Source organism: Barbus barbus (assembly GCF_936440315.1).
Source record: "Barbus barbus genome assembly, chromosome: 40".
In the NCBI taxonomy this organism is placed as follows: Eukaryota; Metazoa; Chordata; class Actinopteri; order Cypriniformes; family Cyprinidae; genus Barbus; species Barbus barbus.
The window spans coordinates 8,954,054-8,981,587 of record NC_136718.1 but is presented as its reverse complement, the minus strand read 5'-3'; the positions used below and the strand labels follow the sequence as shown (position 1 = coordinate 8,981,587).

At 38.4% G+C, this 27,534-nt stretch overlaps 2 protein-coding genes across 7 annotated transcripts in view; one reads left to right on the top strand and one right to left on the bottom strand.

Moving 5' to 3' along the window:
* LOC306859667 (intermediate filament protein ON3) overlaps positions 1-7,059 on the bottom strand; it is a 64,478-nt gene extending 57,419 nt beyond the window's left edge. For 2 of the 4 annotated variants that reach the window (XM_079400822.1, XM_079400826.1), the window contains exons 1-3: positions 6,930-7,056; positions 535-604; positions 370-449 (exon numbers count right to left, since the gene is read on the bottom strand). In XM_079400822.1, coding sequence (XP_079256948.1) covers positions 370-390 — 21 coding nt within the window. In that variant the 5' untranslated portion in view covers positions 391-449; positions 535-604; positions 6,930-7,056. Of the gene's footprint in view, positions 1-369; positions 450-534; positions 605-766; positions 906-6,929 lie in introns of all 4 variants that reach the window. The other 2 variants (XM_079400823.1, XM_079400828.1) reach the window with 2 other exon arrangements.
* On the top strand, positions 2,149-21,725 carry LOC306859669 (eukaryotic translation initiation factor 4B-like). 3 transcript variants are annotated; one of them, XM_079400830.1, is made up of 15 exons: positions 2,149-2,183; positions 5,746-5,886; positions 9,729-9,934; positions 10,947-11,063; positions 11,281-11,335; positions 11,455-11,598; positions 11,899-12,027; positions 12,495-12,650; positions 12,752-12,992; positions 14,015-14,103; positions 14,287-14,530; positions 15,606-15,643; positions 15,970-16,102; positions 18,003-18,075; positions 21,002-21,674. In XM_079400830.1, the coding sequence occupies exons 1-15, from the start codon at positions 2,171-2,173 to the stop codon at positions 21,077-21,079; spliced, it is 1,857 nt and encodes a 618-aa protein (XP_079256956.1). In that variant the 5' UTR covers positions 2,149-2,170; the 3' UTR covers positions 21,080-21,674. The 3 variants fall into 3 exon arrangements, with proteins under 3 accessions (XP_079256956.1, XP_079256957.1, XP_079256958.1); XM_079400831.1 differs by lacking the exons at positions 15,970-16,102; positions 18,003-18,075 and having other exon boundaries at positions 21,002-21,725; XM_079400832.1 differs by lacking the exons at positions 15,606-15,643; positions 15,970-16,102; positions 18,003-18,075 and having other exon boundaries at positions 21,002-21,680.
* The last annotated feature ends 5,809 nt before the right edge of the window (positions 21,726-27,534 follow it).

Sequence of the window (27,534 nt, the reverse complement as noted above, 5' to 3'; positions counted from 1 at the left end):
CTGTGGCTCTCCAAATTGCATATAAACATGCAGAGATCACATCGATGGCTCTCTTATCCAAAAAACCCCTCTTCCTGGCAACGCAGTGACATCAGAACAAACACCAAATCAAAACAAAAACCTGAAATTCTTAATCACCCAAAACTAAACCAAAAGTTGTAAGAATGGAAGTGAAACCAACCAGCAGCCAATCATAGTACACTATCACTTCTGAAATCAATGATTCTGCAAGCACATGTGACGCAGCTGGTGTGTAGTGTGAGGGGAGAGTTCCTGTTGCCGAAACAAAGACTGAGCTGTTTGGTCACTATCTTAGGCCTCTGAGGTTATTCACTGAAAAAAGATACATGCATAAGATGTGGGTGTCACCTTTGCCTCCCACCGCCTCATCTCTGGGACTTGGCGTGCTCCCAATCCTCCCACATGCTCTGGCCTTGCCCTTCAGTGACCTATTTGACACACAGAAGTTGTATCTATGGTTACCGCACTGAGGTTTGGGTCAAAACAAACCGATAAAAAAGGGGAAAGCCTTACAGTCATGCCTGATGTTCCCTCGCTTATTTCTGCTCTCTAATGAGGCATGGTGTCATGTGGCATCAGCTTCCTGTTGAAATAATTATGAAATATGAGTTGAATTGATTCCTTTTTCCATGATCTTAAAGACTTTTGAGATGGTGAAAGGATGAGAGAAGATGTTTGGTGTCATGATATAAAACCGTATTGATTTAACACCTACCACAGGCACTTATTTCACTTTTTTACTCACTTGAGCATCTGGTTTACACTTCAACCATGAAACTATGTGCGTCACATGTGCTTTATGGCATCGGCTTTCCGGAAAGCACAAATGAGATTTGATGTGGGGGGGTTACACTTTCTTTTCTGTCAATGACAACACTGCCACCCTGTGTTTTAAGCAGACATAAAATGCAGTCTTATGTGACATGCCATCATTTTAAATGAACATTTCTTACAGGAATAGCCCACCCAAAACTGAAAATTTTGTCATTGTTTACTGACCCTAATATTATCCAAACCTGTATGAGTTTCTTTCTTATGTTGAACATAAAGAAGATATATTGAAGAATGCTGGTAATCAAACAGTTGATGGTCCCCATTGACTTCCATAGTTTTTCTTTCCCTGCTATGAAAGTCAATGGGACCAACAACTGTTTGGTTTTTCAAGATCCAAATATCTTCAGCATAAGAAAGAAACTTATACAGGTTTGGAACAACATGAAGGTGAGTAAATAATGACACCATTTTCATTTTTTGAGTGAACTATTCATTTAATTCTTTCAATAATGATTACACCATATATCCTAATATTAATTGAGAGACTACATCAGGGATGGGCAACTTTGATAGTGTCGAGGGCCAGAATGTTTTCTCATTTATACCAAGGGGCCAGATTACTAATCCACGTCTACACGCCTTTTACATCGTTTTACTCAATCTCCTTTTTACTGAAGGAAATAAAAGTATAATTAATGTAATTTGTTTTTAAAGATATTATTAACTATAAAACTTATAGCAGTTTTGCTAATTCAGAAGGTACACTTTGTTGTCAGTTGACAGCAATATTATCCCAACAAGCCAATGTAAACATCTTAATTGCATTGTCTATAAATTTGCAACAAACAGATGTACAGAGGTCTTACTTTTTATTAGTGGCCTACAGAACATTCTCAAAACATCCTAAGAGGATAGTTAAAAAGGGTTTATTTATTATTATTTTTTCCCTCCAAATGATACCATAATATAACCGGGTATCTGCAAGATTTTTAAAATCAAATTTAAGAACTTTAAAGACCTTTTTAAGACCAAAACTTAACATTTCAGTCTTTAAACAATTTTTAAGAAAAGGAAAGAGTCAAAAGTATGAATTATTATATTAATTTAAACAATTATCAATCAATTATTATATTAAATTGCAAAATACAAGTATGCTCTCCATTTATATAATTATCTAATGTAATGAACTTCAAGCCAAATACGTTGTGCACAAATTTTTCGGGGAGCACTACGCATTGACAACAAGACTAAACTGAACCCTAACCATAAAGACTACATTACCCATACCGCCGTGAGCGCAGCGCTGGATGCGTGACGACGTCACGCAGCAAGCCACGCCCCCATCCGGGGATATGACACGCACTGCTTCTCCAGTATGGCGGCTGCAGGTGAGGGTTTTAAGGATTTGTGCCAGGGCCGGTTGGGAAATTTCGGGTGCGACGTGTCGTTTGTGTCTGGGAAATTTCATTCAGTGGCAGATAAAGTGTGTCGCACCCGTGATGGACTTGATTTAGCGGCGAGGGCTGAATGTAAATGCTTGATCTTGAGTTGTGAAGGGACGCTGCGTAGAAACTGCACCAGCAGCTGTGTGCATGCACGAGAACATACTGATCAGCTTATTTACTTTCTATTCCGACAACACGGAAGCGCTGTTTATATGTCAGTTTTACTTTAAGCACATGCAGCCAAGCCCGTGTCTGTATGCTTGCTGCTCTGTTGTTGTCATTGCATTGTAACTGTTTAGATTTTACACATAGAAATGCAGTTTTGCTTTGTTTACAATACACGACTGAAATAAACAACTGGCTCGAGCGCATATACGCGTGAATAGTTGTGTAAGCGCAGGCGCAGAGTTGAGGGAGGGGCTGCTGTAACTTCATACATGCCCCTTGCACTTTCCCACTTTTATCTTACAAAATACATCGCCTTGCATGAGCATAAATAGATAACATATTTTGGTACTGAGTGCATGTCCCTTGTTTAATTGCAAACTTAACCACGGCAATGATAAAGCAACAATTATGCTAGGGCTGCTCTCATTGGCCTTCTGCGCTGTCCCGGGACAAACGCTCAGTACAGCTCAATTAGAGATCTTCTGCACTGTCCCGGGACAAACGCTCAGTACAGCTCAATTAGAGATCTTCTGCACTGTCTCGGGACAAACGCTCAGTGCAGCTCAATTAGAGATCTTCTGCACTGTCTCGGGACAAACGCTCAGTACAGCTCAATTAGAGATCTTCTGCACTGTCCCGGGACAAACGCTCAGTACAGCTCAATTAGAGATCTTCTGCAATGTCCCGGGACAAACGCTCAGTACAGCTCAATTAGAGATCTTCTGCACTGTCTCGGGACAAACGCTCAGTACAGCTCAATTAGAGATCTTCTGCACTGTCCCGGGACAAACGCTCAGTACAGCTCAATTAGAGATCTTCTGCAATGTCCCGGGACAAACGCTCAGTACAGCTCAATTAGAGATCTTCTGCAATGTCCCGGGACAAACGCTCAGTACAGCTCAATTAGAGATCTTCTGCACTGTCCCGGGACAAACGCTCAGTACAGCTCAATTAGAGATCTTCTGCACTGTCCCGGGACAGACGCTCAGTACAGCTCAATTAGAGATCTTCTGCACTGTCCCGGGACAAACGCTCAGTGCAGCTCAATTAGAGATCTTCTGCACTGTCCCGGGACAAACGCTCAGTGCAGCTCAATTAGAGATCTTCTGCACTGTCCCGGGACAAACGCTCAGTACAGCTCAATTAGAGATCTTCTGCACTGTCCCGGGACAGACGCTCAGTACAGCTCAATTAGAGATCTTCTGCACTGTCCCGGGACAGACGCTCAGTACAGCTCAATTAGAGATCTTCTGCACTGTCCCGGGACAAACGCTCAGTACAGCTCAATTAGAGATCTTCTGCACTGTCCCGGGACAAACGCTCAGTACAGCTCAATTAGAGATCTTCTGCACTGTCCCGGGACAAACGCTCAGTACAGCTCAATTAGAGATCTTCTGCACTGTCCCGGGACAAACGCTCAGTACAGCTCAATCAGAGATCTTCTGCACTGTCCCGAGACAAACGCTCAGTACAGCTCAATTAGAGATCTTCTGCACTGTCCCGGGACAAACGCTCAGTACAGCTCAATTAGAGATCTTCTGCACTGTCCCGGGACAAACGCTCAGTACAGCTCAATTAGAGATCTTCTGCACTGTCCCGGGACAAACGCTCAGTACAGCTCAATTAGAGATCTTCTGCACTGTCCCGGGACAAACGCTCAGTACAGCTCAATTAGAGATCTTCTGCACTGTCCCGGGACAAACGCTCAGTACAGCTCAATCAGAGATCTTCTGCACTGTCCCGAGACAAACGCTCAGTACAGCTCAATTAGAGATCTTCTGCACTGTCCCGGGACAAACGCTCAGTACAGCTCAATTAGAGATCTTCTGCACTGTCCCGGGACAAACGCTCAGTACAGCTCAATTAGAGATCTTCTGCACTGTCCCGGGACAAACGCTCAGTACAGCTCAATTAGAGATCTTCTGCACTGTCCCGGGACAAGCAGTTGTCCTTACCGTTTTGGAATGAACGCTCTGTGTTGATTTATTAATGGGGTAAATTTACAAAATAGTACTAATGCCAACTTTAACTTGATGTAAACAAAACAATGTAATTTTAAGTTGTTTTAAATTAGATTTTTTATTTTTTGCTTTATTGCTATTATTTGCTTATTTATTTTACTTTATTGTTATTATTTACTTATTAATATATTTTTGTTTTTTATTATTAGTAGAAGTATTTTATTTTCTATTTTTTCTGATCGTTATTTTGCTATATTATCATTTGTTTATTTACTTTTTTGCTCTTTATTATTATTATTATTAGTAGTATATTTTCTTTTTTTATGAATTAATAATAATAAATGTAATTAATAATAATAATAATTATATATATATATATATATATATATATATATATATATATATATATATATATATATATATAATTTATTTATTGTCTAATTTCTTATTTTTGTTTGTGGCCGTTACCGTGATTTTGTATGGTACACAGTTGAGCAGATGTTTGTAGAAGTTCTTTTTGCATAATATCTTTTCATGACCTCAAGCACAAGGCTTGCATTGTCAAATGAAACCCTTAACTGTCAGCCATGTTACCGTATTGACAGCATATATTAATAGACATTTAACATGAGAAGGAACAATGCCATTTACTTTAAGACATAATTTTTTCTGGTAGTATTTTAAAATCGTACAGAGCAAAGAACTCTAAGAAATCTAAGGCGCTTTTTGGAAGCCCTATATGGGGCAGAAAAATGGTAGCTCTAATAGAGAAAATTCCCACGCAGCAGTCCTAAGAGAAAATGGCACAAAACCACATTTATACACATCTTGTCAAGCCTTAAACCTCTTTTAGGATTCAGTTGTTTTGATTATATAGTATAATATAGTATAGTCATCATTCAGGAGGGAGTTTGACTCTTCCTTCTACTTTCACAGGTCACTGCGACTCTAAAGCCAGTGTGCCTGAGTCATTGCACATACATTGAGCTTTAGGATAATGTCAGAACTAGGGACTTTGTTTTGGTTTTGCAGCGCAGTGTCGTAGCCCTACAGAGCTGGAATCTCCTGACAATGCAGTTTGTCACAAAGAGCTCAGAAGTGTGTAGTAGCTCACAACAATGCCTCTCTCCACATGTCCACAGATGAGAGTCAGTTTGTCTATGCAAATTATATAGGACCGGTTAGTCTACATTTACTGAATTCAATTAAATGCAAAGTAAGTACACTAACTTGCATATTGTTGGAACATTTGCTTTGTCATCCAGTTGCATAAGCCACAGCAGACTTTTATATTTACAATCCATTTGTTAATGGTTAAGCACTGGAGACTTTTCAATGTGTACTTATTGTTTACTTATTACATTTTTTTTCAACAGGTAAAAAGAATAAGAAAAAGGGTAAGACCCTTACCCTGACTGACTTTTTAGCGGACGACAGCGGGGGAAATGCTCCGCCAAGTTATGCGCCCGCAAAGCCCACAAGCTGGGCCGACGAGACCGATGACGTGGAGGGAGATGGTGAGATTCAGATATGGGATTTAACCTCTAACACATTTGAATAGTCGATGCTTTGCTTTCAAAATATGCTTTTACAATCTTTTACAGTCAGAAAGAGGAAATCAATCACTTTTGTAGCTTTAAGGATTCATCTATATTTAATTTAGTGTTTGATAAATTTAGTCAATTTCTGTATTTTTTTCTACTTGCTGAAGTACACAGGTTAATATGACATTTACTATAATGGGATTATGTGAAGAGTGTTTTAAGTTCACTTAAATTACAAGTTCTTTTTTTAGAGTCTAATAAATGTTAAAAATGCTAGCTCTCTATTATGCTGTATTGTTGAATGGCTATAGTCAATGGTTAAATATTAGGAGAAAAGTTCCTAGAGACATCAGTAGTATTGGTATCAGTGACACTCGCCTTCAGTCAGAAAAAAGATGTCATTAAACAAATACTAATTATACTGTCTGTGTTGTTTCTACATTAATTTGAAGATTGAATGTGAAATTATTGCAATATAAAAGTATATTTAAAAATGTAATGTTAGATGGGATTAATCGTGATAAATTTCAGAAAAAAATGTGCAGTTAATTAGGTTTTTTTTTTTAAATCAGTTGACAGCACTAATATATAAATATAAATTTAAGGCCCTGACACACCAAGCTGTCTGTCGGCCAACGTCAGGCTTTTGTTGAGCATCTGTCAGCTAGGGGTGTGCGATATATATCGTCTGAGATAATATCGTAATTGTTGTTTTAACGATGTGCAATTTGACATTATCGAGTATTTTGCAAAAACCAAACTAAACACCCCTACAGAGTGCACGCATTCATTACGTGAAATCTAGACTAGGCCGCGTGCGCATTTAGAGTGTGTTCTTTCACCGCATGCATGATTCAGTCTATTAAAATGCATTAAAAATCACAAAATTCAAGATATGGGGGCAGAACATGTTACAATCACACGAAGAGTGCCGTTTTTTGTTCAAAAATAAGCACGATTGTGATATTGATTTTATACAACAGTTCAATAAACAATGTTAATATTAAGACACTTACGATTTAGACACCATATTGCCTGTTTTTGCCAACAAAAAATAATTCCAAACAGCCACAGCGCTGTTTTTTGCGTCTCTGTTTAGTTCCTGAATTAATCAACCGTTAAATGATTCAGTTCATTCGCAATGACTCACTTAAACAGTGACTTGCTGCTACCTACTGGCGGTTTTAATTTCACATTCAAGTATCTGTTCATTTTAAAATAATTTCAAATATCAAAACATTATGCATTTGTAACTGCAGGTCAAAGCACTCCATGTCTCTCTGAGCTGCATTAAACAGTGTGTAAATACATCTAAAGGCCATTTCAGATGCAACTTCTGTAAAGATTCATTTTGTTGATACTGGTTTCATTTGTTTGGTAACAGCCTAAATGTCTTATTATTCTAATTGACTGATTAAATGTAACAATTTGACTCAAAAGATGCAAAACAATGGCTTTATTAAAGGTAAAATTGCCCATAAAAGGTAAAAATCTATTTAAACTTATATGAAAAGATTAATTTCTATCACTCATGTGAACTGACCACACAGAATATGAATATCAAAAACTACAGCTGTCCACGGCAGTCAGATATCAGCACAATAACACACTCTTCAAAATATTGTCTAATTATCGTTATAGAAAAAATCCCCAAAAATATCGAGATGATATTTTTTTTCAATATCGCACATCCCTACTGTCAGCTTAGATTTTGAGTTGTGTGCTGTACTGTTGGCTGTACAAGTCCCTCTCTCTGATTGGATGTTTAATTTAGTGCATAAGAATAAAAGCAAAAGTGAGCAAAGAAGTCAAGACAGCACCAACAGAAGTTTATTCTAGTTTTACGTCATCTTAACGGAGCATTAACATATGCAAGTATTAATAACAACGTGAGCTGTCTCTAATAAAGAAGATGATTAACAGTATTCATATTCAAAATGGTAAGCAAGTCATGCTTTGTTTACAGGTTGTTTATATCAGGGCTCCAACTGTGGCTAAAACGGGCCAAAAATATTAATTTTCGAGTGAAGTTTTTGCTAAGGTCGCCATTGGCGACTATATAAATTTACATGTTATGACTTAAAAATTTGCACTTAGTGCCTTTTTTCCTGATTGCGCATCAAAGTTTTAGTGGAAAACAACTTTCAAGCAGTCGTCATCTCTGCCAAACACCAGCGCACACCGGCTTAAAGCAGATCTGGTTGTGGAAGAATGAGAGAGATGGAAAGTGACAGAGACGTGCGAAGTACAAGTGCAGAAAAGTAGTGTCTATATCGTGCACAACTTGAACAAACTAAAACAGGTAAAGCTGTCAGCTGTGTGGAGATTAGCAATATTCTCATTTTTAATCAATACTTTTGCTTCTTGTTATCAAGATCTTTAGTCTCTATGCTGTGTTCTGTTAATGCGTGAACTTCATATTATTTGTGGCACACTTGCTGTCCAGTAATCGCATTTGTTACAATAAACAAAGTATGCTCACATCTTTAAAATTCTGCCAAATTCATAACGAAATTCAAACAATACTCTTTTGGCGCTCCTCAATGCGGCAAATGATCCCGTCATATCTCACTCAGTTACCTACTCTCAGTTGCCAAGTGATGCTGACATAGTTATGGTCAGTGATATTGGCACAGATTCGGTGTAATAAGTCTTTGTGACTGTATAGTTCTCAAGTTGGAAAAGACGTTTAGTTCCCACTTTAAGTGAACCTTAGTTCCTAGGACATCTACAAAATGGATTAAAATGCTGATAAGGACAAGAAAAGATGACAGTATGACTGAAATGTAAAAAAAAAGAAGTTTCTGTAGCGCCTAAAAAAAATATTTGATGCCTAATTTAGTTTCTAATAGGAGCCAATGGTTCATTGGTGGATTTTTCTTTTTTCTTTGTCTGGAGCCCTGTATATGCAGTCCTGGTTTTGGTTCTCCTTTTTGAATGACAAATAAAGACTATTGATTCCTGCTGATATAGATAGATTCACCACTATTTCTTTCATTTTGGTTTGGTGTTTCACAAACTATAGGGAAATGCACATGCTTAAAAAAGGAATAATATATATATATATGGTAAAAAGTTTTCATTTTCTGTTAAGTGTAAACGTCTTAGTTATTTAAGACAAATCTTTAAGCTTTTTGTATAGGTTAAATTAAATTTTTGACACTTATGAAAAAATCATAGGTAAAATAAGGAAGGAACAGTTCACAAGAAAATTCTGTTATTACAACGCTCATGACCTCCCAGACTGTCTAAGTTTTTCTTCTGTGAGCAACTAAATGATATGTTTTGCACAATGTTCATGCTGCACTTTTCCATTCAATAAAGGCATCAAGTGACTACTAGCTGTGAAGGTCAAATAAAGCACCATAAAAATGGTGGACCTTATGACTTGTTCCAATTGTTAGTAGTGATATTTATAATTTGATAAGAGTCCCCTCCACAGTAGCTGTCAAATGTCATTTAAATTTCTGCTCATTCAATACAAGAAGCAGCAGTGTGGCAAACCTGGCACTATGCCTCTTAATATTTCATATTTTGTAGGATTATTTGAATGATTTCCAGTCCGTTCCTCAGACAAAGCTGTCGTATGTGTTCAGAAGACTTGGCATATAATGCATGTGTAATTTGGATTATTATTATGGTGCTTTTTGTGGAACTTGACATCCGTGGTCAGTGTTACTTGTATTGTACGGGAAAGAGCAGCTTTTTTCAGCAAAGAAAGATAGTCATTTGGGTTTAGATCGACATGAGGGAAAATGATGTTTCCATTTTGAGATGAAGTAATTGTCCCTAATCAAGCTTCTCTTCTTTTATAGTTACTACATCCTGGCACACAGAAGATGACATGTATCGTGCGCCGCCCATCGATCGGTCCATTCTGCCGACGGCTCCACGTGCTGCCCGTGAGCCCAACATCGACCGCTCCCGTCTGCCCCGCAGCCCCCCCTATACCGCCTTCCTGGGCAACCTTCCCTACGACGTCAGTGAGGACTCCATCAAAAACTTCTTCCGTGGACTCAATGTGAGTTTCTTCTCTTCCTGTGAGCCTGCAGAAGGAATGTTCACGTGAATTCTCACATGCATTGTATTTTGTTAACATGGATTCTGCCAAACAGCATCTGCTGGGGTTTTCAGACTTGTGCTGTTTTGCATGTTTCACAACACCTTGTGGTAAATAATGCATGAAGAAAATTATTTTTCAAGATGTTTTCAGAGCACAGCTGAGTTTCATCGTGTTTCTAGATTAGCTATAAGGGGGGGAAAAAAACTCTGAAACTGAATTTTTAGGTCTTAATTTAGGTGGTGATGTGTTTCACATGCCATTACAAGTTCAGCAGTACAAAATATAAATGAAAATAGGTTAATTTAGTATAATCATTTCATATGAAAACATTCTAGAGTTCATTTTTAAACACCTTTTTTTTACCACATTAGTGTCAGTTCTAGTATAGTGGTTAAAGATTTTAATAATTAATATTATTTAGTACTTCAATGTATAATTACACTGTAGCAAGGACATCTTAAAATAAAGTGTAACCAAGTAGTTATTTAAAGTAAGTAATGTCGCACAATATTACTGTTTTATCTGTTTTGATCAAATAAATGCAGCCTTGGCTATCTATCTGTCTGTCTGTCTGTCTGTCTGTCTGTCTGTCTGTCTATCATCTGTCTGTCTGTCTATCTATCTATCTATCTATCTATCTATCTATCTATCTATCTATCTATCTATCTATCTATCTATCTATCTATCTATCTATCTATCTATCTATCATCTGTCTGTCCGTCCGTCCGCCCGCCCGCCAATCAATTATCATCAATCAATATCATTTACCATTTTTAGATTAGTTTAAATTTTACACTTAATTTAAAAAATGCAAGGTAAACCGCAAGATGCTGGAAAAACAGACAGACACAATGCCACATTAAATAACACAGCCAATGGAGCAGAAAGAATTGCAGTGCTGTTTTCTAGCCCATAGCGTAAAGCTTGAGAAATATGAACAACTGTAATTATATCTCTTTTATTCATACAGATCAGTGCAGTTCGCCTCCCAAGGGAGCCCAGTAACCCAGAACGGCTGAAAGGCTTCGGCTACGCAGAGTTTGATGACGTGGATTCTCTATTGCGTGCACTCAGTCTCAATGAAGAGGTAAGATCCCATTGTCGGTCATGTTAAAATTGACCTTGTTGTTGTCTGTATGTCTGTCAATAACAGATACAGACCCATGTGCCTCTGAATTATAGACCCAACTGTTGGTAGTTTCATTTTTGCCACATGGTGGCGCAATTTATCTGTTACACTCGTCCAAAATGAGGACACAAGTTCTCAGCTCTGTAATTAACCCTTCCTCTCCCTCTCTTTCTAGAACCTTGGAAACCGTAGGATCCGTGTAGACATCGCTGACCAGTCCAATGAGAAAGGTGCGGTTCTGAGAAACCGATCTGTTCATATGCAGCATAATGTAGTTGTAAATCTGTATTATTGGAGGAAAGAAAATGTATTTCCATATTCACTATAATTTTTTATTTTTCCTGATTAGAGAGAGACGAGCGCTCTGTATCCGGGCGGGATCGCAACCGTAGTGACCGAGACATGGGCCCAGACAAGACCGATTCTGACTGGCGTGCAAGGCCTAAATCTGACTCTGATGATGGTCCACGCGGGGACGACGCCTTTGGAGAGCGTAAGCAATTATTTCATTTGACAAATATTTGTTGGAGAAAGAGTATAGGAGGAAACTACAAAAAAAACTTTTTGTCTTGTTAAAGTAGTTGAGCTACAGTAAAGCTTTGGAAAAGTAGTAAGCCACATGACAAGCTCCTGAACATATCTATTATAAGATTATTATGTTGTATTGACATGCTATTATGTAATTGGTTCAGCATTGAAGAGGGAGTAAATTTAAAAATACAATATTTTATATTCCAGATGTTGCAACAGAAAATTGTGTGATTTAAGGTTTCTTTTTTTACCCTCCACTTAGGATCCCGAGATCGTTATGAATCAGACCGTTACCGTGATGGCCAGCGGTGGGACAATGACCGCTATGATGGAGGAAGAGACAGATACCGGGAACGTTACGATGACAGAGAGCGCAGAGACTTTGACAAAGGTATATAACACCTTCATACATTATGATTCTGCACAAATCTGACAAATCATTTTTACTTGCAGAAATATGCCAGCAGAAAATTTGTCAGGTTGAGAGAGTTTGGGTATTTTTTTGCTGTCAGTTCTAAATTCAACCAGCAATCTTGCGAATTGATAATGAACGTATTATTTTCAGATATACACTTTTGTTCAAATGTTTAAGGCCAGTAAGTTTTTTTTTGTTTGTTTTTAAATGAATCTCATGGTCATAAAGACTTCATTTATTTGAATAAATATTCAGCAAAAACAGTAATATTGTGAGAAATTATTACAAGTTAAAATAATTGGATTCTGTTTGGCTATATTTTAAAATATATCAATTAAATATATTATTTCCTAGTGTCAGGGATTCTCTGAGAGAAGACTCAAATGCAGAGTGAGTGTTAACAGGATTTTTCTAAACCTAGTGTTACCCTAACCTTATTTCAGGTTATGATTCTCGCAGTGGGGGTCGTCGACCATTTGGAAGTGGCTTTCGGCGCGACTATGATGACCGACGGGAGGAAGGACGGGGTAGCGGGGAGCGCTATGGAGACCGCTATGGTGATCGTGAAGAGAGACGGGATGAGAGGCGCGAGGACAGAGGTGGGACAGTGCATTTAATTTATCTGGGTCACTCCAGGAACCAAACCTAAGGAAGCCTTGAATCAGATCATCTGAACAGACTGGACTTTGTCTGTGTTTAGGTCCCCCTCAGAGGCCCAAACTGAACCTGAAGCCCCGCAGTGTTCCCAAAGAGGAAGACCAGAGCAGCGGCCCTTCAGCCTCATCGGGACGAGCTGCTTCCATCTTCGGAGGAGCCAAGCCAGTGGACACGGCAGCTAAAGAGAGAGAGGTGGAGGAGAGGCTTAAGAAAGAGCAGGAGAGACTACAGAGGCAGCTGGAGGAGGACAAGAGTAGAGGACTTGAACGCAAGCCCAGAGAGAGGTGCAGAACATAAAATAAAATATTTTGAAGAATGTTGGTAACCAGTTTCGGTTCCCATTGACTTCCATTTTATGGAAGAAAAAAATACAATGGAAATCAACAGGGACTAAAACTGTTTTCCTACCAGCATTATTCAAAATATTCTTTCACAGAAGAAGGAAAATCATACAGGTTTGGATTGACATGAGGCTGAATAAATGGGTGAACTATCACTTAATATATTTTTTTAAATGTATCACATTTGTTCATAGCTAGCAGGTGAACTATTCATAACCTTTATTAAACTGGAACTGCACTTATATAAATATGAACAAATTTATATAAAAAAAATATTAATATAAATTTCATCAAAGAACTGTAACTCAAAGTACTCTTCTCATGAATATTAATGAATGCAATGTTAATTCAAATGAATTAAATCAGAATACATAATTTTTTTGCATATTAATATGGTTTTGTGAATGGATTCTGTCACCCACTAAAACTATATGCCTAGTTCTGTCATGAAACTCTAGATGGCGCAGACTGATGGTTCTTAATGTAATGATGATATTCACAGCATTAAATGACTTGGCACAACAACCAATGAGCTTGCGGCTTTACATTTAAATAGCTGGTTAGCATTCAATTCAGAGTTCCTCTGAAACCCTCCACCTCCCCAGCTCCACCTGTATAGATCTGCTATGGGTTATATTATATGCTATTTGTGCAGCAGCAGTATGTCTTAAATACTCACAGCACCGTATCGCCGTATGCATTAGCAGTAGCAAGTTCCTGTACTTGCAGCAGCAATAATCTACAATTACAGCAATTCTTCAGCAGCAGCAGCAGTGTAGCAGATCTATTCCACCAAGACCAAATACATTAACACTGTCATATCCATTACAATGCTAAAATCTTCAGAGAGTTGTCATGATAGAATTATATTTAGGGTTATAGAACTAGAAGACACAAGGTAACTTTTTAACATGCTTTCTCTTTTTCGAAACAGTATTTTCACTCTCATTTTCTAAAACACTCAGGCATCCCAGCTGGCGTAGTGAGGACCAAGCAACCGAACGCTCACGAACAGGAAGTGAGTCATCACAAACAGGAAATACATCGAGCAGGGGTAAGTGATCACTGACCAGCTCTTATTTTGCACAGCTCTGATGTAAACAAAACATTAGCAGAGTTTTATAGGTACTGCTCATAAGACACTTAAACAGTCTGTCATCATACTAACTGTCGCTAAATGCAATGATTTATTAAAAAGAAACCCTCAGATTCCAATCCTTCTCCTCTCTCTCAACAGCGCCGAGGCGTCGGGAGAGTGAACGCTCTGTAGAAAACGAGGTTTTCAGCAGCCATGACGAGGATTCATCCTCACATGGAAACCAGACTACTACTTCCAAGCAGGAGGGGTTGCCACTGAAAGTTGTTCCAGCGCCGCCACCTAAGGAGAACGTTTGGGCAAAGAGGAGAGTCATGAGTACAGGATCCAGCGAGAGTGATAGTAAACCTGTCGTCTCTCCCAGCAGTAGTGCTCCACCCAAAAGGTTTCTATCTGGATTGATATGTTATATATAGCTAGCTATTATTCAAAAACTGTTACAATTATTTCAGTATAATATGGATTATAATACATAATATACTTAGTACATATATACTCTACATAAAAAGTTTAGGATCTGTAAGTTTTTTTTTTTTTTTTTATGTGTTTGACTTGGTGTTAAAAAACTAAAGTAAAAACAGTTAAACTTTATGGTACAGTGTCCTTATTATTAGGGATGCATCGATCCGATACTCAGGATTGGTATCGGCTCCGATACGGGCATTTTCTGCGGATCGGGTATCGGTCAGACGAGACCGATCCAAATCCGATATTGCGCGTATACTATTGTGTTATTGTTGAGCCCCACGAAAGGCACAAAAACATTATAAAGCACCATAAGGTTTTCGTGCACTATATTTCAAGTGTTCTGAAGCTGTTCCATAGTTTAATCTGAGGTACAGATGAATATTTAAGTCTTTAAACTCTTCTCTCCGATCCTCCATTCAGCAATCAAACTGCGTGTTGCGTTCGGTTACTACAGTCAAACTGCTTCCAAAGCATTAACATTGTGAAATATTATTGCAATTAAAAATAAATGTTTCCTATTTAAGTATACTTTAAAATGTAATTTATTCCTGTGATGCACAACATTTTCAGCATCATTACTCCAGTCTTCAATGTCACATGACCCCTCAAAAATCATTATAATCTGCTGATTTGCTGCTCAAGGAATATTTCTTAATATTATCAATAATGAAAACAATTGTGCTGCTTAATATTTGTGTTGAAACAGTGATACTTTTCTTTTAGAATTCTTTGAACAAAGTTTAAAGAACAGCATTTATTTTAAATAAGTTTTTTGTTTTTCCTAACAATTCTAATTATTTACTGTCACTTTTGATTCATTTAATACATCTTAGATAAATAAAATACTAATTTCTTCAGGAAAAAAAACTTTCTGACCCCAAACTTTTGAAAGTTTGTATATATAAATAAATAGAGAGAGAGAGAGAGAGAGAGAGAGAGCGCTCTTTAGAATTATTCTGACTTCAGTATTTTTGATGTACTTTATTTTTCAGTGCAACGAGCACAGCTGATGCTCCTCAAAGAAATAAAGGTAAGATTATAGGTGTTCAAATCCAGTGAGACATGAAAAGCAATAATGGTGGAAGGTGTAAAAGAAGGATTCAGTGCATATACTCTTTTTTTCACACACAAGTCACAATTGGAAACCCCTTAAAATGTCATAGTGGATTGACAACAGGGGATTATTGTCTTTTACAGTTGTCAGGCAAGAGAAAATGTCCTGTAGCCTCTCTTCCTAAAAACAGCCTCTTCCAAATGTGTAGTTAAGAAGCAGTAAACTGCTCAAAGATTTTACAGAAGCACACAGCCTAAAGTTGTCCATAGTGTCCTCTGCTGAACAGTGGGCTCTCCTTACAGATGAAAACAAAGCAGATGGGGTGCGCCGGGACCGGGGCCCCTCTCGGGGGCGTGGTGGGGCCTCGGGCTCTGGAGCAGGCAGGGGGCGTGGAGAAGCAGCCAGCCGAGACCGAAGGAAGGAGACAGGAGACAGGTTAGCTGTTCTCTGGCACCCCTACTGCTCAAAAGCGTAGATATCTTTCTTCCTTCTGGAAGGGAAGTATTTAGATACTCTTTAGGTTCTTATTAGATTTTGTAGTGTTCTTGAATTATGAAGGTGGTGGTTTCTTTTTTAGTTTGGCCTGTAGAACACTGTGTCCATTCGCATCTTTCCAGTTACTTTCTTTTCAAAAAAAGTTGTTTTACTCATTTTTTTTCAGTCAGTTGAATTATAATTCAGTGCCTCGCTCATAAAATCGATTACTTGTGATGAGAAAGAGTCACTTGAGAAATCCACCAACACACAGATTGACAATCTGCCTGGATCAAGAAAAGTGGAGTGATACAAACTGTGAAAAGTCAGTTTGACCAATTATTCAGTATTTAATGACTGAAACTAATTGTTGTGTAAAACAACAGTTTAAACATGGTTCAGCTCAACAGTAGCAAATATCTCTGGGCAAGATGCATTTGGCCTCAGGAACAAGAGAACAAGTTTATGGCTCCGGAGCAGGGACTTCATCTCATTTCAATAGCAAATAGGAGGAGTTTGTGCCAACTGGATTTTACAATATCAATTTAGGGCTGTGCGATTTAATCAGATTTGATTTTAGATTTCAATTTTGGCTTCCAACAACTATTAAAACAGGATAAAAGCTATTATTGTGCCACGTTCCATTTTGCAATGATGCTCTGGCTTTGTCTTCAGAGCTCATTTCTTTCCTTTACAATGGTGCTTTTTGCCTGCTTTTTAAAATCATAAGCTAATTGTCCATATCGGCCAAATCATGTAACGCGAGTCGTGTTTGATATTAAAGAGTTATTAAAAATGCATTAAGGGATTTCTCAGTGTTCTCTAGGTGACTGTGTGCACGCTTTGATTCAAATAGCAAAGTATACACTATACCAGTCAAAAGTTTTTGAATAGTATGATTTTTAATGTTTTTTAAAGAATACACTTCTGCTCACCATGCATTTATTTGATCCAAAATAGAGCAAAAGCAGTAATATTGTGAAATATTTTTACTATTTAAAATAACTTTTTTTTACTATTTAAAATAATGCTTTCTTTTTAAATATATTTTCAAATGTAATTTATTCCTGTGATGTAAAGCTGAATTTTCAGCATCATTACTCCAGTCTTCAGTGTCACATGATCTTTCAGAAGTCATTCTAATATACTGATTTGCTGCTCGAGAAACTTTCTTTTATTATTATCAATATTTAAAACAGTTGAGTACATTTTTTCAGGATTCTTTGATGAATAGAAAGATCCAAAGATCAGCCTTTATCTGAAATAAAAAGCTTTTGTAACATTATACACTATACCATTCAAAAGCTTGGAGAAATCGCTTTTCTTCTGAACTTTCTATTCATCAAAGAAACCTAGAACAATTCTACTTCTACTTCAATTCTGCTGTTTTCGACATTATAATAAAAATAAATGTTTTTGGAGCAGCAAATCAGCATATTAAAATGATTTCTGAAGGATCATGTGACTGCAGTAATTATGCCAAACATTTAGCTTTGAAATCACAGGAATAAAGTACATGTTAAAATATATTAAAATAGAAAACTGTCATTTTAATTAGTAAAAAATATATATATATTTTTTTTTGCTGGATCAAATAAATACAGGCTTGGTGAGCAGAAGAGAATTCTTCCAAAAACATTAAAAATCTTACTGTTCAAAAAATTTTGACTGGTAGAGTATATTGACCAAAAATAGTTGTGCTTATGATTTTGCTAAAATCAAGCAGCCCTAAATTGATTGTAATATTGCCAATATGATGTTTTCCCCTTTGGGGTGTACGTCCCTGCTCCTGAGTGTTTTTCTGAATGAGTGTAGAAGTTCTTGTGAGACTCTGTCTCACTGTGTTGTGCGTTACTTGTAGAAAGGCCGCGAGAAGAGCGCGAGATCTCAGACCAGCACCAGAGCCAAAGAAATTTGAGGAGCCTCCCAGCCCTGTGAGTGACAGAGCTAACACTCTCTCTGGGTGTGATCCCATGATCCCCGCTCCCCCTACTTTTACTTCTGGCTTTCTTTGCTCTCCAATCCTTTAATGAAAGTTTTCTCTAGTGTCTTTTTTAGATGCTTCATTCGGTGTAATGGAAATTACAATGTTGGTCACAGACTGTAATTGTGGGCCTCTTTTGGAAGATATATGACTTGAAAAATGTAAATATTTATTTGAGTCTAGACACATAATTTGGATCCTAGCATTGAATTATAGCTGTAGTATAGAACAGAAAAGAGAATACTGACGCAAACCTCTCCAGTACATGCTTGTATGTGAAAACAATGCATTTGACACCCTCTTGCAAGCTGTTGCAATGGCACATCAACCAGCCTCATCTCATTAAGATGATTAAATTATAGATGCAAATAATTTTCCATGCTTAATTAGAATTGAATGAATGTGTGTGGCACCTGTAAATCCTCAATATCAGTTATACAGGAATGTCCTGTGGTCTTTTGCATCATTTGCAGCAGCATCTGGAAAAAAAAAATGTAATTGAGATCCACTCAGGTCTGTTTGCACACTGGAGTCCATCTGGATTTTCACCGTCTCAGAACTTTTCAAACAAACACATGGAGCTGAAACTCCATTTGAAAGGGGTTTTCATGGTGAGCGAAATGAACCAAATTAATGGACCAGATAGAGCAGACCTTAAAATACACCAGGTATTAAAGGGCCAGTATTTCAGCCCAGTTAACTGGTGAACAGTGTTTTCTTGAGGACGTTTACACTGTCTAGCCTCCTGGTAGTCCTGGATTTAGCATAACATGGAATAACAAGTTAGAGGTTAAAATTTGGACTAGCCCCATATAGATAAAGTGAAGTGAAGTGACATACGGCGAAGTATGGTGACCCATACTCGGAATTCGTGCTCTGCATTTACCCATCCAAAGTGCACACACACAGCAGTGAACACACACACACCGTGAACACACACCCGGAGCAGTGGGCAGCCATTTATGCTGCAGCGCCCGGGGAGCAGTTGGGGGTTCGGTGCCTTGCTCAAGGGTCTCATCTCAGTCGTGGTATTGAGGGTGGAGAGAGCGCTGGACATTCACTCCCCCCACCTACAATCCCTGCCGGACCTGAGACTCGATTACGAGTCCGACTCTCTAACCATTAGGCCATGATAAGAGGTGCTGTTTACCCCTGATGGTAAAGGGTTACTCTACCCCAAAATGAGAATTTTGTCATTAATCCACCCCCATGTCGTTCCAAACCCGTAAAAGCTTCGTTCGTCTTCGGAACACAATTTAAGATATTTTGGATGAAAACCAGGAGGCTTGTGACTGTCCAATTGACTGCCAAACAATCAACACTGTTGAGGCCAACAAAAATATAGAAAAGAAAAAAAATAGCAACTTTATTCGACAATTCGTCTCCTCCGTGTCAGCGTAGCGCCATTTTGGAGAAAACTGCGTACGCTGTTCTGTGTCAGCCGCACCACACAGATACGTCTACTACGTTCTTTATGCTTTGATCTGAGCAAAAACAGTGTATCCGTGCGGTGCGGCTGACACAGAACAACGTATGCTGCTTGATCACAAGTAGACGAGGGAGACACATTTCCATTTACTTCTGCAAACAGGGCTATAGATATTCAGCTATCCATAGAGCAGACCTAATATTTTATTTATCTGTTTTTAAAAAGGTATGTTTTAGGGCCTTCCTAAATCTGTCCTACAAAAATTTCTTCTCTTTGAGGCAACGCATGATAACAAACTGCAGAACCTCATTCTAATTGTGCTATTCACCTATAAATCAACAATGTAAGAGACATTCATGTTATATGACATTCTCCTGGATAGTGGCACCTGGTTGGGAAATTGCTAATTGTTAGCTAACAAGCGTTTTTTTTTGCCTCATGTAATACATATTTTATATATAAATGTCTATTTTATTTATATTTTTTGGACCCATTTTATATTAAGTGTTTTTAATGACTGTAACTACATAAGGGCTGCAAAACAAATAAAAATAAAAGTTTGTTTACATAATAGATGTATGTGTACTGTGTATATTTATTATGTGTATATATATATATATATATATACACACACACACATACATGTATATATTAAGGATTTTTTTTTAGATTTATTTATAAAATATATATAATTTGAATTGTATACAAGTATAAATATATATATATATATATACATACAAGTGTTTTTTTTTTTAATATACACGTGTATTTATATATACATAAAAAAATACACCGTACACACATATAGTGTGTAAACATAAACTTTTATTATGAATGCGATTAATCGTTTTGCAGCCCTAAACTACATTTAAATCAATTATTTGATACAATACACTTACTGTGTACATGTTTTTGCATTGTACTGATATTTAAAAATAGCTTCCTGCAATTACATCTGTAGTTGTATCTATAATTACACTGTTGACCCTACACCTTAACCCACCCTCAAGCCTAACCATACCACCAAATCTGTCCCTAACTTTACCCGTATCCCACCTCAATAGCAGCAGAAGTGATTTGCATTACAACATGAACACAATAAGTAGTATTATTGATGTAAGTATATAGTAGTTAAAGACACCTAATATAAAGTTGGACCCATTTGTTATCAAAGGAATTGCTCTGAAAGGCACTAAAACACATATTCTATATGGCTTTCATATTCTTTTAAATGCTGATTACTTCCACCAATTACAGGCACAAACCATCACTAACATAAATTTGAATCCTAATAGCTCATTTTCTCACATCCGCTAACCAAAGTAAGAGCAGTCAAAACAACAATTCAAGTGAAAATCACCTGATTTTGAGACCGTAAAGCACATATCAACCTCAAATACCAGCAATGTCTTGGTTATATCTCACTATGCCCTTTTTGTTTCAACAGAAATTCAGCTCAGCCAGTAAATACGCGGCCTTGCTGATGGACGGGGTGCAGGGAGACGAAGAGGAGGGTGGAGATTAGGAGCTGGATGGACTGCACAGACGACAGTCTAAATTGAATTACAAATTAAACCTACAGCTTTTGTTTCATGCAGCACTGAAGGACCAAGATGAGCCCTTTGAGAGCAAAAAGCCATTTTTAGAGCAACCCCCCCCCCCCCCCCCCCCCCTCTTCAGGACTGAACAGAAAACCTAGTGAATGCTTATGACTAATACATTGGGGGGGGGGGGGGGGGGGGGGGGGTTACAATACACATGAAAGGGATCCTGCTCTTGCATACATCATAAGTTGAGTGCATTTTTCGTTAGCTTGATTGCACGATGAGTGGCGGGAGAGTGTAGAATCAAGGGAAAAGTGCCACAAGATGAATATTTTCCCTGAACAGGAGTCTCCCATTTTCTCACTTATCCTTTTGAGGACTTTTTTTAAGCCACTCCTTTGGACTGATGTGCAATAGGAATTGACGTATTCCTCTGAATCTCAATGTTTCTACATAAAGAGACTGCTGCAGCTTTGGGTTGAGCCTATATCTTAAAGGTAGTGATATGAATTGCTTATTGATTTAAACTGTGTACCCTCTAAAAAACAGCAACAATAAAAGACTACATTGAGTCAGTAACGCTTTGGAGGACATTGTGAATTAAATTGAATCTCAGAATATTTTTATAAATGTGTGTGTGTGTGTGTAATTATATATATATATATATTAGTATCTTGTCTACATTAAAAATAAAATGTATATTATATTAAAGTGTTGTTTAAGATTAACTTGAAGTGTGCATTATACACTACTGTTTGTAATTTTTTGAAAGAAGCCTCATGCTCACCAAGACTATATTTATTTGATCAAAAATGCAGTAAAAACAAAGCTCCCCCCTCAAGCTCTATGTCTCCTGGACCATTGGTATTCTTTGAGGTCAAAGGTCAGCAGTCATTCAGTCTGACTTTGGCCTGCCACTATGTTCAAAGGACCCAGAGCCTTGATAGTGCAAGGCATGATGGCTGCAACAAAACCAGCACTTAGTGTTTGTGTGCATATCCTGGATACAAGCTTGGAGGGCTGGAGTTTCTGACAATTTCCCATGACAATTCCAGTGGAACAAGCTTTCGTTAATCCTGGCATTATGAAGATGTTATTAAAGAGGGCAAAGGATGTAAAAATGAACAGTTCACCCTGAAGCATAGCTGAGTACTTCATTCAAAATAGGTTGGGAGGTTGGTGCATTTTTACACTGGCTAATTACTTAAAGTCAAATTACTGACTGAAGGGAGTTAAAACAGGAAGCAAGTTATGCTAAAAGAATGTTTTTGGACAGATTGCTTCTTGGAACCATTCAATGTCACGCATCAAACTATGATAAATACTACTCCACTCATGCTGTGCGTCCCTTTAACACCCCCTTCATCCTGTGACCTTCTGCTGGACAGAGGCCAAAGAATGTGCCCTTCACCCTGGCCTTTCAGGCCTCATTAACTGAGCCCAGGCCCCAAAGGGTCGTCTCTGTTCCTAGTACAGCAACCCTGACAGGAAGCAGACAGGGCTGTGGGATGCGGACAGGAGAACAGGAACCCAATGTTCTCAGAACATCTGCGCATGTGGTGTATCTCTTTGACATTTTCTCAGCATCTTTGGGTTTCTGCCTTTCATATCATTCTATTCTGATCTGTGAATTTCTCTTGTGGTGAACATCCGCCTGGTTCTCTTTCAGTAGCTGTGTTTATTGGGCCAGATTGAAGTCAACATGAAATTACAATTAAACCCAATGCATGTTTCTGGTCTTATTGTGATGGTTCTTCTGTGTATGTTATTCTAGGGATAAAAACTTTAAATACTTTTTTTTAATATTCAACTACACGTACATCTGATTCTGGACATGTGCAGATATACTGCCACAGGATGTTTGTAGTAGCATCTCAACATCTCCCATACTGCACATTTCTTGTAAACCACTATTAATAGCTAAATGCCGCACATCCTGCTTTTGTACCCTTGAGTCGGAGCACAACGCATTTTTTGTATTCTGCTTTAGTGTGACACTCTGATTGCTCTTGTCCTATGAAAAACCCCAGGTTAATCAGGTGAAGTTGCTCACCATACATATGGAAACTATTTTTGTGGCCCCAAATTGGCAACAGCATATAGCCTTGTACAGAAACCAAGCAGTCGCAAACACTTCTGTAGCCAAGATATATCTTTAAAATATATTGTCCTTGGCAGAGCTACTTCAAACCGAAGGTAAACAAACAATTGGTGAAGTAACATAAAATAAAATTTACTTCTGTTGCATTTGAGACCGTGTTATTGTTGTGTGCTCAAAAGCCTGACAAGTTGTGCTTTATTTGGCATTGGTGTGGTGCAACATTTCTTAGAACTTGGCAAGATTTCCCAATCTCCCCTGTTTATGAAAAAGTGACTAAATTGTGGTCCTCGAGATCTCGCACCCACCCTGGTTTGAGCACAATTGGTTTCATTCTCAGTCAGCTTGCTCAAGAGTGTCGAGGTCTAAAAATAAAGAACTAGCCCAAGCCCTGGAAGATTGCAGGACAGTATGTGAAAACTGACCACTTGTTTAGGAGGAGACTGTGAAATACGCTGTGGTAAACTTGGAAATTTTATTGTAAACTCTGAGGGTGTTGAGGTCATGGCTTTGTATAAACAATAGGTGGCCTTTTCAGTCTCTCACACACCCTCTGTAGGGGGGATGTGTTGTGAGATCATCCACATCTAGTGGATCAGTCCAAGCAATGCAGCGCACGCTGAGGGTTAAATGACTGCTTTAAAAGTAAAAAAAAAAAACATTGCAAGCACCTTGGGGTTTTACTTCCTCTAAAGAGTTCTAAGGATATGATTGAGGACCACTGTCCCACAGAGTGTAGCCACAATTCAAATTAAACACACTTGAACCAGCTAATCAAGGTCTTCAGAATTTCTAGACACTTCCTAGCAAGTGTATTGTTGCTGGTTTAAGTTAAAGGATTAGTTCACTTCCAGAATAAAAATTTTCTGATACTTTTCTCTCCCCCAAGTCATCCAAGATGTTCATGTGTTTCTTCCTTCAGTCGAAAAGAAATTAAGGTTTTTGAGAAAAACATTCCAGGATTTTTCTCCATATAGTGGACTTCAATGGGAGCCAACAGGTTGAAGGACCAAACTACAGTTTCAGTGCAGCTTCAAAGGGCTCTATACGATCCCAGCCGAGGGATTAGGGTCTTATCAAGTGAAATGATCAGTTGTTTCCTAAAAAAAATAAAAATGTATATACTTTTTAACCACATGCTCATCTCACACTAGCTCAACCTCACATTTCGTAGTCACGTCGGAAAGGTCACGTGTTTCGTAGGCAGAAGATTGACCCAGTGTTTACAAAGCGAACGTGCAAAGAAAATCATTCGCCCTTTACAAAAAAAGGTAAAACAACGATGTCAGATTATTTGGAGGTTGGAGGAGAAAATGAGATGGAGTTCGCCCTACCCTACCTTTTTGAACCGAAGTACACAGACGAAGAACTAACCGCGCGTAACTTGTCCACTATATGGAGAAATCCTGGAATGTTTAGCTTAAATTTCCTTAATTTCTTTATGACTAAAGAAAGACATGAACATCTTGGATGATATGGGGAATTTTTTATTCTCGAAGTGAACTAATCCTTTGAACTGCAGGACAGTGGCCCTGCAGGAGCAGGTTTAGACACCCTTGGCTTTGTGCAGGGGTGTCCAAACTCAGTCCTGGAGGGCCGCTGTCCTGCAGAGTTTAGCTCCAACTTGCCTCAACATACCTGCCTGGAAGTTTCTATTATGCCTTGTAAGACCTTACTTAGCTGGAGCTGAACTCTGCAGGACAGCCCTCCAGGACTGGGTTTGGACACATTTGAGCTGGCAAGACTGGTTTTTCCAGGGGTGTCTCGTCCTTCTCCTGGATAGGTTAATGTCCTTCAGCGCTGTTCTCCAGCTTACCCCAGTGCACTTGTAATGGAAATTTCAATTATATCCTAAAGACCTTGATTAGCAGGTTCAGTTGTATTTAATTAGAGTTGGAGAAACCCTGCAAGATAATGTTCCAGGAGTTATAGTAAACCTCCAGGAGTTATAGTAAACATCCTTTTAAATGAAGACTTCCACAAAAATAGTGTTTTCCTCCCAGTGCAGCACTGTAAGCCTGTTGGCCAGATGCAGGTGCACCACAAAGTCCAATAGTCATGACCACAAATGTCTTAGGAATTGCAATAAACTGTAAGAAAGTTAAAGGAGCTGCCATAAAGTCAAAAAAAAATTACAACAAATTGGGCATCTCAGAAGAGTCTTGGGTCTTGAATCCCCTCCACCTCCTTTCCTTCTGACAGGTATAAGCCTAAATGTAAAATATTAAATATTTATATTTAATATATAAAAAAAATTGTACTGACATGCTTTTTTATTTTGTGCTATGGTAAGCTTCACTATTACTATTGAGTGTATGGTTAGTTAAAAACCCTAACTCTTAAGTCATAGGGCTTCAACCCTGCTCCTGGGGACCCACTGTCCTGGAAATTTTTATTTCCAATCTGTTTCAACACACCTAGCCTTTGCTGTTTGTTGTTTTGTTTAACTGTTTCAGTTCAATTGTTTTTGTCCACAATTGCTTGTAGTATCTGTGCTTAGGCCAATGCAGGACCATTTGTTTAAAAATCTTGAGTGTTCACTTAGGTTCTCATCTTCCCCTGTCTGTCTATTTATCTTTCCTTTTTTGGACCGTGCAGTCTTTGTTTTCTTGTTCTATTTTAAGCAGTCTCTTCAGCTTTTCTCATCCGTCTCCTTATATTTCTTCCTTCCTCCTTTCCATTTTTTTTTTGTTGCAGCAATCAGAATAATAAAAAAAGGGTTGAAAGTCCAGACAGACATCTGTAGACTCCTATGTAAATCCTTTCTTTTCCACACAGTTCATAATTAATCTGGTCAGTGTGTTGTCTCTCTGTCCTCTGTTTCCCTGTTTGAAAAGCCTCCCCACACCATTAACAGATAGTGAGAATTATGTCTGCCGAGGCCTCTGCCAGGAGGATGTTCCCTGCCAAAAAGTGCTCGGCAGCTGTTGACAGCTGGCTGTTTTTTAGATGATAGCATTTTGGATCATTTTCCTGCTGCGACCACTTCAGGTGTTGAAAGATGCGTCTCACTGAGAGCTGTATGCTAGGCTCATCGACTTCATGAGGTGCCAGAATCTGTGTATCAGACAAACATTTCATTAGGATCAGTCCATAGATCATTCAGTTCTCTATTTGCGTAAGGTGACGTATTACTCTAAAAAATGTCTGGCTTTGCTTTTTTAATATATCCGTTAGTTTTCCTTGCACTTAGTTTTATGGAAAAAGTGCTTGCGTAGCCATAGTTTTGTCTGAGCTTATCTTGATGAAACGAGACTGCGCGAATTTAAAGGTGAAACGTGCAATTTTAGTCCGTTTCAATTGTTTGTATGAGCAGGCACATATAGCAACATTGGTACGATTTTTCAATTAAAGTCATACAGGTAATAAATCATAGAATTTTTAATTTATTTCTTTAGGATTACCTCTTTCAGCCAGGTTAAAATTTTATTTGGATCAAGTCCTAACAGATTTCTAGGCTGCATGTAAACATGCTACATGGCTGATCTGTTAATGTGATTTTCCAGAATTTACAATTGATGATGTTTCCAGGCAGGTCTCATGGGGACCTGTAAAGTCACAACAATATGGTTGTACCTGATAAAGTAGTTAAAGGGACATTGGTGTTCAGAGAGTTGGTCTATGTGTGCATTCTGAGAAAGAGAGAGAACAGGAAAAGAGGAGGGAGGGAAACAAAAGGGGCTGAGGAGGCACGAGTGGAATTTGCCTTAAAAGGGGTACGATTTAATAGTCCCACAGGCCACCATGTCACCCCAACCCACTCCTCTCCTCTCTATCTACATCTCTTATCGTCCTTCAAGAAAATAAAAAATGTCCTCTGGAAAACTAAAAACACGCAGCTAAAAAATTGTCTTAGAGAGGCAGAGATAGAGAGTTTGACTCTGGGAGGCCTTGTCAGGGTAAATCAGCTCCAAAGGGCTAATTCTGTTCACACAGGTTCTCAGTTACACAGCCTAAGCCCAGCAGCTACACATCAACGCTGCCAACTCGCATACCAGCTCAGCCTGAAGCCCTGCAGAGCTGCGGCCTCCCTCGCTTCCCAGCAATGGTTGTTGTGGTCTGATACGCCATTTCATTTCCTGGTGGATAGTTGTGGTTTCAGCTGGCCTGCTCCACGAGAATGCTGGGAAAATATGCGAGGAAAAATGAGTAAATGGATGAGTGGAATCCAGAGATATTTAGCATGAGAAACCCCTTTGAGGTTGGAAGATCGGTGTTCCTCATCGTGGCCCCTGGAGAGTATTTGTTTATTTATTTATCTTCATTTCAAAGCCATACTTTGGTCCTGATTTTATCAAGAGATCACATTTACATGGTTCAAACTGTTGGAGAAAACAT

Excerpts from the sequence above, each read along its gene's own strand:
- LOC306859669 (XM_079400830.1), top strand. Across the intron at positions 5,887-9,728 it reads CGATGACGTGGAGGGAGATG|TTACTACATCCTGGCACACA; the intron begins GTGAGATTCAGA and ends CTTCTTTTATAG. Across the intron at positions 12,028-12,494 it reads GCGCAGAGACTTTGACAAAG|GTTATGATTCTCGCAGTGGG; the intron begins GTATATAACACC and ends ACCTTATTTCAG.